This window comes from Carassius gibelio, chromosome A20, assembly GCF_023724105.1.
Source record: "Carassius gibelio isolate Cgi1373 ecotype wild population from Czech Republic chromosome A20, carGib1.2-hapl.c, whole genome shotgun sequence".
NCBI classification, from domain to species: domain Eukaryota; kingdom Metazoa; phylum Chordata; class Actinopteri; order Cypriniformes; family Cyprinidae; genus Carassius; species Carassius gibelio.
The window spans coordinates 22271658-22283953 of record NC_068390.1 but is presented as its reverse complement, the minus strand read 5'-3'; the positions used below and the strand labels follow the sequence as shown (position 1 = coordinate 22283953).

Genomic DNA, 12296 nt, shown 5'->3' with positions numbered 1-12296 from the left:
TCTAGTCCGAAAATGAGTGTTCTTCTTTGCTGTGTTCACAGAACGCAAAGTCAGCTATGAGTGATGCATTTAGGAGTGTCTTAAAGGGATAGTTCCCCAAAAAATAATTTTCTCACCTTCATGTCATTCCAAACCTGTGTGACTTTCTTAATTAAAATGTTTATGTCAACTGTCCCTTTAAGCTACACCATATTCAGCATGTGTTCTTCATTAATAACTGATACCTTCTAAAGGCTAACAATCATGATTAACAATGACTCAACAAGCCTCCCATCCCTATAACAACCCACTGTATTATGCATTGGTTCAGAGCATTCATCTGGCCTAATATTGTGGGAAATATTCTGTACTGTACATATTGAAATCCCTTATTCTATCATTTATTAATTTTCTGCTGATGTCTGCATTTAATTTAGACTCATTGAACTTGAATATTTTCATAATTGTATTGAACTGAATAATTTTAACCTTAGGTATGCCATATTTTTTGGCTTTTACAAACTTTTAAATAAACAAATACAATTAAAACAGTAATATTGTGAAATATTATTACAAATTAAAAATAAAATGATTATTTTTGTACTTAATTTATTTCAAAATAAGTGTGTGTGTGTGTGGTTAAATGTAGTTCATGTCAAAAGAAGTATAAGACTGAATTGTAAAATCCCTCAGGCTGAGGCTTTTTAAGATTTTATGCCGTATTTAACCCTTTTAAGAACAGAATCTTTTTCTCTTATAGTCTTTACATCTTATCACTGTTTACTAGTTAATGGTTACTCTTGTCATGGCCTTGTCAAGCAATATTTTAAAACTGTTATGGGAAAAAAAAATCAATGCAGATTATTTTTAACACAAAGTAGAAAATATTAACAGAAATTAATGTTTATTATGTGTGTAGTGTGATGCAGTATTTGCATGTCTATATTAGCCATTTTGGATAAACATTCAACCCTAAAAAGTAGGAACAAAAATATAATAAAAGTATACGAGTATAATAAATATAATAAAAGTATAGCTATATATAACTACAGTAGTCTGCATGGCACCACATTGCCACTTACTTTATTTAGGATTTTTGATAATATCTGAAAAATCTGATATTGAAAAGTCTTATTTGTTGAGCACAAATCTTTGTCTTTATGGTTACGTTGAAAATATGGACAAGGGAAAATATGTTTAGAAAGTTGATATTTCAGCATTAACTTTATCACAGGTATTTCCTTCAGTAAATGCAAGTTTTCTACTGATGCTGCTAGACAAACATGTTGCCTCCAAGAATCCGCAGGGAGACGGAGGAATGGAACCTAAAGCTATCCTTCACTTTTATATTTGTCTGAGTGCCACTACGACGTCCTTGACAGGATCACAGACACTGCCAAGGCCTCCAGCATTGAGCCGACAGAGGCGGGCTTCGAGAGCATGGCCCACTTCATCATCAACATGGAGGATATGGCCGACATGCTGAGAGGCATCAACTTCTATACAAGTAACGGTTTCACATCTATGACGACATCATCTGTCATATTTGTTGATGTCTATTTACGTCTGCAAGTTGAAGTTGCAATGCAGTATATGTAGAAAATGAAGCATGTACTTTTGTTGCAGGTGAAGATGGGAAAAACAGTGGTGATGAAGACCTGAACCCCTTACCTGGTCAGACTGGTGAATCAGGGAGACGATTATAATTTATTTTGAAACCCAAGGTTAGTTTCAAAGATACAATCATGGGTCCTTAATTGAACGGTTCACCCAACAATGGGATTTCTGCCATTTACTCACCCCCATGTCTTTCTAAAAATGTATGACTTTTTACTTCTGCTGAATATTATGAAGATATTTCGAAGAACATTGAGATCAAAACAACATTGGAGCCCACTGCCTTCCATTTCTCAAAATGTCTTCATTTAATTCCATAGAAGAAAGCAAGTCAGAACAAGTCCTTTAAAAGATTTAGCCTTTTTAGACTGTTGTATCTTATTTGAAATGCTGAAAACCTTTATACACAATTTATTTAATGCCTTCTGTTTGTTTTTACATTTTAGCAAGTAAACTATTGCATACTTAAAGAATTATACAGTATAAGTATTATTCTGAAAAGTTCCACCTTCAGGATGTGGTACACGTGTCTTTTTTACTGTAAAATATTGTTGTGAAGTCTACTGATTTTTATAAAGTAAAGGTAAGAATAACTTTCATATTGTTAGTAAATTTTAAATGTACAAAATTATTCATTTCGAAAAAAAAAATAAAATCATGGTTTCTCATTGATTTACATTACAAGCTGTCTTATATTTTTATCCAAATAAATATCAGTAACTGCAACAAACTGTATTTTTGCTTTGTTTGGGCATCAAATGTTTTCATCCATGTATGAGCTCCAGATTCTCCTATATCATATTACAGGAGGCATAAAAGCCTGATATCAAGTATGATACTGAACAAAAAACACATGCCAACTTTAATAATAATAATTTAAAAAAACTGCTTAGCTTCAAAAAGTTTGATTATTTGATGCTTCAGACTTTACAGGGTTAAAGTGTTTCTCCTCTATTAGTGTGAATCTGCCAGATCATGCAGACGTCCCATTCTGATGACGGGACGATTCTTGGCAACATTGGCACTCATTGTGTTGAGTACATTTCTCATCTCCCAGCAAAGCTTATTAAATATTCGCTGACTAAAGCCTCTGTAAGGCCACCATAAACACTCAGATCTGGTTTATTCTCTTTTATAGACACAAAATACTTTGGACATACTTTATGGAGACACTTAAGTCATACTTAAAAATATAAGTACACTGTATGCCTTTGCTGTATATAGCAACATTTCAAGCCAATAGGACATTATTTTAAAGAAATATAGCAAAATATACTTAATTAAAAATTATATTAAGTTGATTTTAAACTATATAACTATATATAGTGGATAGTTCAAACTAAAAGTATTAAAATAAAATTTCGACACTAAAGGTCACCAAAGGATGTAGAGATCTGAAAAGCATGTTACAATTATTCCTTTATGAGAAAACAAGCCAAAAGTTAAGTTATTATTCACTGAAGATCTTTGATTTATTGATTGATTTGTTTGAATGATATTTGTGAAGCTCAACAGCTCCGGATCGCCATTCACCTTCACTCTATAATTAGCTTTTGCTATGTAATGAAGTCAGTCATGGTTGCAGCAACATGTGGCTAAGTAAACGTACAAAACTTACCAATCAGTGTGTACAAGTTGTTTCTAAACTGTATATTAAAAACAGGGCTCAACTGATAAAATAGCATTTGCTCAAATTACATTTCCTGTTCTTTAAACAGTGGGCATCCTGTTTTACAGGGGCATCCCCACCTGTGCATGCTTTCTTTAAATAACCGTTCATTTACTTCAATGTAAAGGTCAGAAACCTCAGTTAATCAGGGCAGCGTGGGCCAGGACAGCATGTAGCTCTCTCTCTGGTCTTTTACTCTAAGAGCAGTGTTGAGAACAGGGCTAAATCACAGTGGCAGTTACTCCGAATCTTTCCTCTCGGCTTCCGACAGTCCGTCTGCCCCCACCTGTGCATGAGCCGTGAGTCTACATCCACCCATTACTTAATAACCGCTCGTCTCTGTGCCACCAGCTAGGATATATGGCAGTGGAGAGATATGACTGGATGTATGTGCTCACAGACGCTGACCTTGTCACTCGTGCTGTCAGCCCACTGATCAATTCATGAGGGAAAGAGCAGAATTCGGTCTGAGTATGTGCTCAACAACTCCAGACATGGAGTGTGTCCACTCAAGATGAGGATGGATTTTATTTTGAAGATGTAGTGCGTCACAAGCTGATGCAATGGCCTTCGTGTAATTTAAAGCTGTAATTCTTCCTAGAATAAGAGGATTTTTTGGGTGTCAGGAGCAGGATGGAGAACCAATCTATAGGATGAGATGCCACTTGTTTAACAGTTACTTGAGCTTAATATATCATTTAGAGTTTCCTTTTTTATTTTATGCTTAAATGGCTTTAGATATGAAAAACAAACGGTTTACGTAACATGCAGTTTTTTTCGCAATGAGTGTTCAGTCAACATATATTCTTGCCAATGCAAAGCACACACTGTCCTCTCCCACTTGCCCCATTTATGACTAAAATAGACTCAGTGTAAGTGGAAGATTATTGAAGACTTAACTCATATATTTTATTTTTCATTTCTAGGGTATTTCCTGTGCAGACTTAAGAGAGACTGTAAGGAGGAGGTTTTATTTAATCTTTTCAACATGGCAAGAGTTTCTTTCATCTGGTATTCTGTGGTCCTAAAACTCCTCTTAGTTCAGTAAGAGGAATTACAAATTATTTGTAGCTTCTACAGCCTGGATGTTTAAAACTGTTTTGGTCTTTTTTTAATCTTAAAATGAGGAAAACATAGGACCCCCCTCCCAAAAATAAATAAATAAATAAAAAATGTATATTAGGGGGCCGTTATTTTTTATTTTTTTTATGTTGCAGGATGCATTTACATGATTAAAAATACAGTTAATCTGTAATATTGTGAAATATTGATATATTTTTACATTTTAATATTGATTGATTATACAAATATAAATATTGATATATTTTAAATTGTATTATTGATTGATTATACAAATACACTCAACATTAAGATGTCTTATTTAAAAAAAATCTCTCTCTCTCTCTCTCTCTCTCTCTATATATATATAATGATATAAATCACTGATTAGTTCAGCTGGTATTATCACATCTAAGAAAGCTTTTTGGATTAATACTGTTACAGCCCTTCAGTTCATTATATGCATTTAACATTTTTTAAAAAAATACAGCAATCTCTATAGTGGCATCTGACCTGTTCCTCACCACTCAACTTATGTTCTGTGTGATGTTAATGCTTGTGTAAATGTCAGTGATGCTGGCTTTCTATAAACCTGTGTCTGCTATAATCATTACCAATTTTAATGGGTGATATTGAGGTTTACATATTTGCAGTTACTTGTAAAAGGCATGTAATCTCATTTATTTCTGCAGATTCATGTTCAAAATACAAAGGCATATTTATGCATTTAGGTGCAATATAATATGTAATTTACATAATGATAAGCAATATACAATGTACAGTATATCTCAAGCACTTTGTAGTTTTGTCCAACGTTATTGTCACAAAATGTGGGTAAGCCTCTTGGTTGAAGTGCTCCAGATCATTGTTTCCCAGCATGTGAGGAGAACATACTTTTGCACTTATGAGCATTTGGCATTATGCATGTGGTAAATACTGGCGTTATCACCAAGTGTAGCATTTTATGTAATGAAAGCACTCCCATTGGCAAAGCCAGAGGGTGCAACCAAACATCCTGGACAGAAATTACACTTGGCAATGGTCTTCTTGTTCTTCATTGAGAATAGCTCTTATTCGAGTTACTAGTGAGCAATACTGATGTTAACCCTATTATATATGGACTGGTTACTCAAGTAATAACAGGATTTGTAATGGTTTAGTAAAACTCCTTCCAAAAGAAGAACCATTTTGGGTTCCCCAAACAACCTTTCAATGAAACCATTTGGTAATTCTTTGTGTGAAGATTTTTTTTTATAATCTAAAGAACCAGTATAAAGTTTCCATGGATGTTAAAAGCTTTTTTATGGAACCAAAGATGCCAATTAAGAACTTTTAAGAGTGTTTTGTAACTCTAATTAGGAGACCAATAACTGTAAACACTTAAAGGGCACCAGTCAATTGTAGTTTGATTGGTTTCTTGATTTGGTTAAGTGAACCAGCCTGACAGATCATTTGCTGTGGGCAGTGTTTTGAGGTCCTGGTAGGTCTGTTGTGGCTCTTGGTTCCTGGTTTTGAAATGGTCCAGGAGTGATGGAGACAGCAGCAGGTCACCAAAAACTCTTCATGTGAACATATGCCACTCTTAAAAATAAAGGTTACACATAACCTTGGTGTCACAAGTGACCTTTTTGAAGAACTTTTTTCTTTTTTTTTTCCTGTAGGAACTCAAAATCCAATAGCATCATCTGAAGAACCTAACTCAAGAACGAGAAGGAGGTTATTTGCAGCGGCAAGGAACCACTGAAGAACCTTTATTTCTAAGAGTGTGACTCGAGCAGGAGGCAGTGGTAAAAGTCATATGTTTAGCGAGAGTTTGGGGATGTGAAAAAGTGCATTGAGCTTGTTCTTTACTCGCCGATTGAAAGCATCATCATTGAGCTACAGCTACTTCCCAACCTCATCTAGATATTTACGGTTTAGTTCCGCCTGTTCCCTTTGATTCTCGTTCCGCGCCATTTCGATCATGTTTCTCAGCAGATGGAAGGTGAGGTCGATGGAGATCGGTGGATTGTCGTTCCGTTTGGTAAACTCCGTGAGCTCCTCTAAGCTGTTGTCCCTGTGAGGAGAGCGCAGCTGTGACGTGGGGAAGCGCGGGAGATGCAGGACACCGGCTGCCTTCTGCGCTCCGAGATTTCTTTGCAAGTAGAGAAGGAAGTAGTACATGACGTCGTCTCCAGCCCCGTTTAAGAGCACATCGTCTAGCTGGTTGTTTATTAGGCTCAGATCGCGGGGTCGACAGGTGCTCGGCGGGACGTGTGTGGTCAGTAAAACTGAAGTAATGAGCAGGACCAAAGGGACGGGCTTCATGCTGGACACAGCAGCGCGCTTCCTGAGGAAAACAGGCAGGTGTGTTACTACAGCGGCGCGCTTTCTAACCAAACCAAAAGTTTACACAACTACACAGCCGAAGCATCTGTGAAGTTTTCATATAAAATACAAAAACTGAGATTTGGTAGAATTAAAAAAATAAATATTAAAAAGTGAAAGTTTAAGTGAATATACATAGTGCTAATAGAAATGAAAAACTTAAAGATTATGAAATGAGTTTCGTATATATTGTTAAATCAAGTAAAGTAAAAGTTTGTAAATGGTTTTTAATCATGTATATAAATACAAAGTAAATGTTTATTTTAAAGTGAATATTAAAAGTGATTTATTAAAGTAAATATTACTAAAAGTGCTAATACAAATGACAAAAATGTAGATAAATTAATAGTGTAAATTATTGTATTTTAACAAATACAGTTATTTTTTCAAATTATTAATATTAATAAAAAAAATAAGAGTTAATTATTTTAGTTAGTAAAACAATAAAAAAAATTGTTGATAAACAAATGTTAATATATTAAAATATAAATCGTGCATCAGCTAATATCATAAAGAGTTTGGATCTGAACTCGTTTATAAAGCAAATGAGTATAAAAACAAATTAATTATTGAATAAATCTAAAACACAAACATAATCACTGTTCTACGCTTAAAAAAACTATGATAGTCATGCCACTATCAAAATAAATAACACATAATTTTGTTTAAAATGAAAATGCGTAAAAAAAATTATAAAATAAAATAATATCTACTAGCTACAGAAACCGAATCTTGAAATCAGACACTATGTACTCCTGACCGAACAATCAGATCACAGAATGAACAATAATGATATTCCTTATCTCATGCTCGCGTTTCAGTTCAAATTGCATCAGTCAAGAAGTTGAAAGCAAGTCGGATATGGTAACTTACTCTGTCGTCTTCTGTTGCTTTAAAAGTACTTGTAAGGAAGAGAGTTTGCAGACAGGCTGGAGTGGAGTGGATCTCCTGGAGCTCAATGGTTATATACATCACACACCGCTCCATTGACGTCAGTCGAGCTACAAACTGCTTATAAATGAGGCAATTCTGAAGTGAAACGAAGAGTGGAGTGAAGGATTTGTAGATCCGAAGGACAACGTGTGACGTTTCTTTGTCTTGATGCTGTTGCAAAGTCATAAACTTGGTTTCAAAGACAATCTATACGAAATTGTAACATACAGGTGATCAGTAATGGTTTTATTGGTCCTTTGACTTTAAAATAACTTGTTTTTTTATTTATGTATTATTATTATTATTATTATTATTTAATGCAAAGTGAGCTAAGGAGCTGCTGTCGTGATGGATTTCTACATGGCTGCTCAATTGTGGTCAGGAGTAGTGCAAAAGCGCTCTACGGGGACGAGAAAGGCTCCGTCTCTGTCCAAGGTGCTGAAATTCTTTTAAGACGCAGACAGACTTCATTCATTGGCTCATACATATATACAATATATTAATGTAAAGCGTTACCAAAACTTTTAATGATCACTATATAAAGCTGTATATAAAACTGTACTAACGTTTTATAGTAAGGTTTCATTTGTTAACCTTAACTATATTAGTTAACATGAACAATAATTATATATATATATATAGCATATACATTTACATTTTACATTTAGTAATTTAGCAGACGCTTTTATCCAAAGCGACTTACAAATGAGGACAATATTATTAATTTTGTATTAACATATATTAATGTTAGTTAATGTTAAGTTTAAAAGTAATACATTTTTAAAATTTTAAGTTGTACCTGTTAACATTAAGAGGTTAATGCACTGTGAATTAACTGTGAGTTTAAATTTTTGAACTAACTTTAACAAAGATTAATAAATGCTGTAAAAATATATTGTTCATTGTTAGATCATGTTAATGCATTAACTAATGTTAACAAATGAGATGTTATTGTAAAGTGTAACCAAAACGTTTAATGACCTATTAGCATTTGAGAACTAATTATGTAAAATCATATTATACCAGTACAGTATATATTCACTTGTTTTATGTATTTGTTTGTCAATCTAACTAACTGAACTGAGCAGTAAGTGAGACTTAAAATAGTGCTTATCCTATGAGTGAGAGAGGGTAGGATACATAAACATTTTAATCATCTTTTAGATTTTTTTAAAACGATTTTAATGCTCTATAAGGATTATAGTAATTAAATATTAATAATATAATTATGTAAAAGTATACGAAAGTTCATTACATATCAACTGATTCTATGCATTTCTTTGTCATTTTAATAAATGAAGACTGAGGTAAACAAGATTAGGTTTAAAGAGAAGGTCATATGGGTTTTTGAAAAATATCTCCTTTGCAGTTTATTTCATAGCTATCCTTAAGTGAAAACAATCTGAAAAGTTGTTTAGCAAAAAAGTGCATGATAAATTAAGATATTGCGCCTGCCTGGAAATACCAAGAGAATCTGACCCTAACCACAAACACTTCCACTAATAGTGGGTTTACATCATGTTGAGATAATTCTGTGTTCAAGGATACCATAGAAATGTGTGCTTGTCACTTTATCAATGACTGCTTTCTCTAATCTCTGCTTTTATCTTCGTTGGCTTCTAATCTTCTTAATAAAGACTAACAAAATCTCTGAACCATATTCTGTAAATACGAATGATATGTTGTGTACATTTCAATTGAGTGCTCAAAATATCAAGTTTTGTGCTAATATGTGATGTATACCTAGTGCACCTTTAGGTTTCCAGGTAAAGCACAATATTACTTAGTCTTAATGAAGTAGTTCTGATAATTCGCTGTGAACCCTCTGTTTCCTAAGAATTTGTCGATTATTGTATACTGATGTTGTTCTAATTACTTCTTTAATAATAAAGAATGTCGTGTGGCACACAGACTTTATAATCATTGTGAAATAGCTGTTCGTTTTGATGCAATGGCAGTTATAGGGTTAATGTGGGAGAGACGAGTGAGTAAGGGCCCATTCACACTGAGAACGATAACTGTAAAGATAACTGTAAAGATAACGATATTAGCGTCCACACCAGCAAACGAGTTTTCGTGACCTAGGCGAACACTAATGTGATGCGAGCATAATAAATAGGCTAAAGCTTGTATATGTTGTTAAATCAAGTAAAGTAAAATCAAATGTATATGTTGGGGGAAATAGTAAGGAGATATTTGAATTATTTATTAATAAACTAGTGTTTTCTGAGTAAGTGTTGCAAAAATGTATGATTCCGACTCACCATCTCATCATTGGACATGCCTTTAGAAAGAAAGTGTGTTCCAACTATAGGGGGATCACACTTCTCAGCCTCCCCGGGAAAGTCTATGCCAGGGTACTGGAGAGGAGAATTCGGCTGATAGTGGAACCTCGGATTCAGGAGGAACAGTGTGGTTTTCGTCCCAGTCGTGGAACACTGGACCAGATCTATTCCCTTTCCAGGGTGCTGGAGGGTTCATGGGAGTTTGCCCAACCAGTCCACATGTGTTTTGTGGATTTGGAGAAGGCATTCGACCATCGGCGGCCCCCTGCTTAGGGCTGTTTGGTCCCTGTACGACCGGAGCAAGAGCTTGGTTCACATTGCCGGCAGTAAGTCAGACCTGTTCCTGGTGCATGTTGGACTCGGGCAAGGCTGCCCTTTGTCACCGGTTCTGTTCATAATTTTTATGGACAGAATTTTTAGGCGCAGCCAAGGGCCGGAGAGTGTCCGGTTTGGGGACCATACGATTTCGTCGCTGCTTTTTGCAGATGATGTTGTTGTGTTGGCCAGGACCTTCAGCGTGCACTGGGACGGTTTGCAGCAGAGTGTGAAGCGGCTGGGATGAGAATCAGCACCTCCAAGTCCGAGGCCATGGTTCTCAGTCGGAAAAGGGTGGATTGCCCACTTCAGGTTGGTGGAGAGCTCCTGCCTCAAGTGGAGGAGTTCAGGTATCTTGGGGTCTTGTTCACGAGTGAGGGAAGGATGGAACGTGAGATTGACAGACGGATCGGTGCAGCTTCTGCAGTAATGCGGTCTGTCATGGTGAAGGAGGCAAAGCTCTTGATTTACCGGTCAATCTACGTTCCTACTCTCACCTATGGTCATGAGCTGTGGGTCATGACCGAAAGGACAAGATCCCGGATACAGGCGGCCAAAATGAGCTTTCTCCGTCGGGTGGCTGGGTGCTCTCAGATAGGGTGAGAAGCTTGGTCACTCGGGAGGAGCTCAGATTAGAGCCGTTGCTCCTCCACATCGAGAGGAGCCAGCTAAGGTGGCTCGGGCATCTATTTCGGATGCCTCCTGGACGCCTTCCCAGGGAGGGTTCCAGGCACGTCTCACCGGGAGGAGGCCAGGACCTAGGACACGCTGGAGGGACTATGTCTCCCAGCTGGCCTGGGAACGTCTCAGGGTCCCCCCAGGAAGAGCTAGAAGAAGTGGCTAGGGAGAGGGAAGTCTGGGCGTCTCTACTTAGACTGTTGCCCCCGCGACCCGGCCCCGGATAAGCGGAAGATGATGGATGGATATATATATATATATATATATATATATATATATATATATATATATATATATATATATATATATATCTCAATGAAAATATTTTCTGATTTTGGGTTTATTATTGTGAAGGGCTCCTGCTCGAGACCATGGCAGCAAGGGCATCCTGTTTGTTGTCTTTATTTTATAAAAGCACAATATTTTGTTGATGTTATGAGTGCACAAAATAAAATACCAATGTATTATTCCTACCTTTATGAGAAAAAATGACAGCGTCATCCACTGATGTCCTGAAGAGTGCTTCAGTTTCCACTCTCTGCGCAAACGATTGGATATGCACTTAATAGTGCACATTAATCGAGGTTAAATGTTTAAACTAACAGTATCATTTAAAAGTATTAAGTATTTAATATTTATAGATTTTATTTTCGGCATGTCATTATTACAATATCGTATGACATTGTCTCATATGATGCACGTAAGTCTCTTCATATGGCTTGACACAAAATAAGTAAAATAATAAAATTTGCACAACAAAAGATCTCCATGAATACCTGTTTTTGCACTTCCTGTTTTCCCTGCTTGAGAATTTCTGTCCAATAAATGCATGAATTTAGCACAAGTGTAGGTTTGTTTACGATTTCTTGTTAACTTGCAAAAAGGGCAGTGTGAAAGCGAACCACACCAAACAAAAAAATAAACATTGTATTTGGTCCAGACCATTTCAAGTGAACTAGTTAACTTTCCTGGTGTGAATAAAAAAAATAAAAAATTATTCATCAGCCAGATGCAGAGGTTTAGTCACTGTTGACTATTGTTTCTGGCTACCCATCAATTCCCTGGAGAGATGAAGCATTAGCTGGACATGCTGAGATATATATATATATATATACATAAGCCTGACACGCTCTTGAAGGAAAATCCTAAACATGGCTTTACATTCCTGATCAGTGTGAAGAGACAAAAATACAGAGAGCCAATATATTTCTTATAGGTGTGTTTAAAAACCTATTTGTATTCTTTGACTTTTAATTTAGGGTGTTGATGTGTTATGTGGTGTTTTAATGTAATGCATAATTTTTATGTCCTTTGAATTTGTCATGATTTTTCAGCACTTTGAATCATATAGTTGTAAAATGCATTAGAAATAAAGGAAATGAATTTTCTGGCTT

The 12296-nt window shown here is 35.7% G+C and overlaps 1 protein-coding gene across 1 annotated transcript; it reads right to left on the bottom strand.

The window, feature by feature from the left end:
* Positions 1 to 4989: 4989 nt before the first annotated feature.
* Positions 4990 to 6647, bottom strand: LOC127939025 (UI-like). Its single transcript, XM_052536004.1, has one exon. It carries the CDS (start codon positions 6629 to 6631, stop codon positions 6209 to 6211), a length of 423 nt encoding a protein of 140 aa, XP_052391964.1. The 5' UTR covers positions 6632 to 6647; the 3' UTR covers positions 4990 to 6208.
* Between the last annotated feature and the right edge of the window lie 5649 nt (positions 6648 to 12296).

What these genes read in the sequence shown, in the direction of transcription:
- LOC127939025 (XM_052536004.1), bottom strand. Translation starts at nt 6,631, where the DNA reads ATGAAGCCCGTCCCTTTGGTCCTGCTCATTACTTCAGTTTTACTGACC.